The 3,073-nt window shown below is 35.2% G+C and overlaps 1 protein-coding gene across 1 annotated transcript; it reads right to left on the bottom strand.

Moving 5' to 3' along the window:
- Positions 1-235: 235 nt before the first annotated feature.
- On the bottom strand, positions 236-2,490 carry LOC115990490. The gene is made up of 3 exons (XM_031114317.1): positions 2,254-2,490; positions 1,001-1,535; positions 236-814 (listed from the first exon to the last, which is right to left on the bottom strand). The coding sequence occupies exons 1-3, from the start codon at positions 2,488-2,490 to the stop codon at positions 264-266; spliced, it is 1,323 nt and encodes a 440-aa protein (XP_030970177.1). The 3' UTR covers positions 236-263.
- Positions 2,491-3,073: the final 583 nt, after the last annotated feature.

The raw sequence follows: 3,073 nt of genomic DNA, 5'->3' as shown, positions 1-3,073 counted from the left end.
TTTTCAATTATCATGATAACGTATTATCGTTTCAATTATCCGGAAGCAACCTTGGAACAATGTGAACTATGAAATGAAGGAACTTTATAATGTAGTCCATAGATTTATAAGAAAACATATAAAATAAAATACATATTATAGCAAGAACAATGTAGTCCATAGATTTGCTCACATACATAACTCAAACCAAATTACAATAAAACTCACACACTCGCACAAGTTATACCGACTCATACTAAACCCACATACAAAAAAGAAAGTTCCTACGACTCGCCTTGCAATTGCCATAAATGTTCAATAAGGTCCGACTGGAGTTGAAAATGAATTTCTCGGTCTCTAATGCGTCCATGCCTCTCAATGTATGACAAAAATTCATCACTTTGTTCATGTAACATTTGCAGAGGAGGATTATCCACTCCATCATTTTGTTCATAATCCAAATCTACCACTTCATTATCATCCCGCTCATCTTCTCGCTCATCTTCAACAATCATATTATGGAGAATTATGCACGCTTTCATGATCTTTTTGAGTGTTTCAAGATGAAAAAATCGTGCAGGTCCACGGACAATTGCGAAACGTGCTTGAAGCACTCCAAATGCACGCTCAACATCCTTCCTATACGCCTCTTGGGCTGCTGCAAATAATTTATACTTATGTCCTTGTGGAGCTGGGATTGTTTTCACAAATGTTGCCCACTTTGGATATATACCATCAGCAAGGTAATATCCCATAGTGTAGTCATGACCATTAATTGAGTAATGTATTGTAGGAGCACGTCCTTCAGCAAATTCATTAAATACATGAGATCGCTCTAACACATTAATATCATTATTTGACCCAGGTAATCCAAAAAATGCATGCCATATCCAAAGATCATATGATGCTACTGCCTCCAAAATAATAGTAGGCTCACGAATATGACCACAATATTAACCTTTCCATGCAGATGGACAATTTTTCCACTTCCAATGCATGCAATCAATTGAACCTAACATACCTGGAAAACCTCGACGTTCGCCATGAGCTAACAGTCTAGCAATGTCTTCATTGTTTGGCTTTCTCAAGTATTCTTCAGAGAAAACATCAATTACCGCAGTAACAAATTTTTTCAAACTTTCTAATGCAGTAGTTTCTCCAATCCGCACATATTCATCTACCAAATCACCCGATACTCCATACGCAAGCATTCTAAGTGCAGCAGTTATCTTTTGTAATGAAGATAAACCAAGTTTGTTGGCACTATTTCTTTTTTGGACAAAATAAGAGTCATGAGCTTCAACTTGAGATTGAATACGAAGAAAAAGAGAACGCTTCATCCGAAATCTCCTACGAAATAAAGCGGATGGATATATTGGTGTGGGAGCAAAATAATCAAGAAAAAGCCTCTCATGCCCTACCAAATGATTACGTTGAATAGAACGACGATGACGCTTAGGTTGTGATGCTTCCATAACAAGTTCTTCGATGATCTCATCTTCATCTGAGTCATCAAGAAGGAACTTGCGAAACAAAAAGTGATTCATGGATGCAACCTTCAAGACAATTGAAAATCAATTATTACTATAGATGTAAGATTAAAATTAAGTGACATAAACCAAATTAAAATGAATATAACTAATTCAAGCACAAATCACAACACAAACACATACATCTAAAAATAAAAAACTTGGAAATACTATGAATGCTCATTGTTCATAGATTTATTCTAAGACCTGTCATCTCAAAACCAAGCATATGATACTAGGAATGTTCAATGAATATAAATAATTGGATGAAAGACATTCATTATATCAATGTCTATCACAAGATCAAATAGAACTTAACAAAAGATAAAAAAGATTGCACTTCAAAGTCTTTGCTAGATTGCACTTCAAGTCATAACAGAAATACATACACATAGTTTAAGATAATTCATCAAGTGACATAAGCCACTACAAAATACATAAACCACTACAAAATACATAAGCCACTACAAAATACATAAAAGTCTAAATTACATCCAAAATACAATTAAACCCATTAATTACGTGATCTTCGTTTTGCCATGATTTCTTCTTGGAGTTGTTCATAAAAAGCTTTTTGTGTTCCGGTTAAGCCACTTGTATCTATCATCATGATTCTCTCTTCCTCTAACCTTTCTTCTCGCTCACATTTTTTCTTCTCAATCATCATTCTTTCCTTCTCAATCTTAAGTTTTTCTTCCCTACTTTCCCTTTCAATTGCAAGTTTTTCCTCTTCCAACCGAGTTACATCCTCAATCAATTTCAATTTTTTGTTCAAATATTCCCCTACATCTTTTCCGGCGGCTTTGTTCTTTCGGATGACCTTTTCGGCCTTCCTACCAATAGATCTCTCAAAATTAGAAGTGTCACCAAGTCCGGACCCACAATCCCCTTCACTAATAGATATTGCCTCTGAAGTTGGAGGCACAGATGATCTCGATCTAGCATTGTTAGGATTGGCAAACTTTGGTTGGTCCTTTAACATGAGTCAACAATGATCAAGAAGAAAGGGTTTCTTGTGCTTCTCTAAATACAAAGTCTTCGCATTGATAATCTAAAAAAAATTTAAAACAAATATAACATGATTAATATCTTCAAACTATTGGTGAATGAACATTTTAATACTATTGTAATATAATTTATACCTTATCTTCTTCGGTTATACCACTTTGATGAAGTGCGTTAATTTGAGCCATACATCCAGCAAACTTATTTGTCTTTTCACTAATCGTACCCCAACGACTTAGTAAGGAGATAACAGTGCGTGTGGTACTGGATGTATTGTACTGCATAAAATATTCCCAAACTTTTTGACGAAAGGTATTTTGTGTTTGTTCATTACTGCTTATGACATCAACACTAGTATTGAGCCATGCTGCCACTAAGAGTTTATCTTCCTCTACAGTAAAGTTAGAGCCCCGTTTTCCTTTTGTAGAAGAGGTACTTTCAACTTGTGGTGGTGGAGGTGGAGAATCAGAAACTGACACAGGAGTATTTTGAGATGTTCCCAGAAATTGAGAGTCAATTTCTATATCCCGTTCATGATACCCGTGATAAATGTTAGGTCT

The sequence above is a fragment of the Quercus lobata genome, chromosome 5 (genome assembly GCF_001633185.2).
Source record: "Quercus lobata isolate SW786 chromosome 5, ValleyOak3.0 Primary Assembly, whole genome shotgun sequence".
In the NCBI taxonomy this organism is placed as follows: Eukaryota; Viridiplantae; Streptophyta; class Magnoliopsida; order Fagales; family Fagaceae; genus Quercus; species Quercus lobata.
This window is presented reverse-complemented; position numbering and strand designations above follow the sequence as displayed.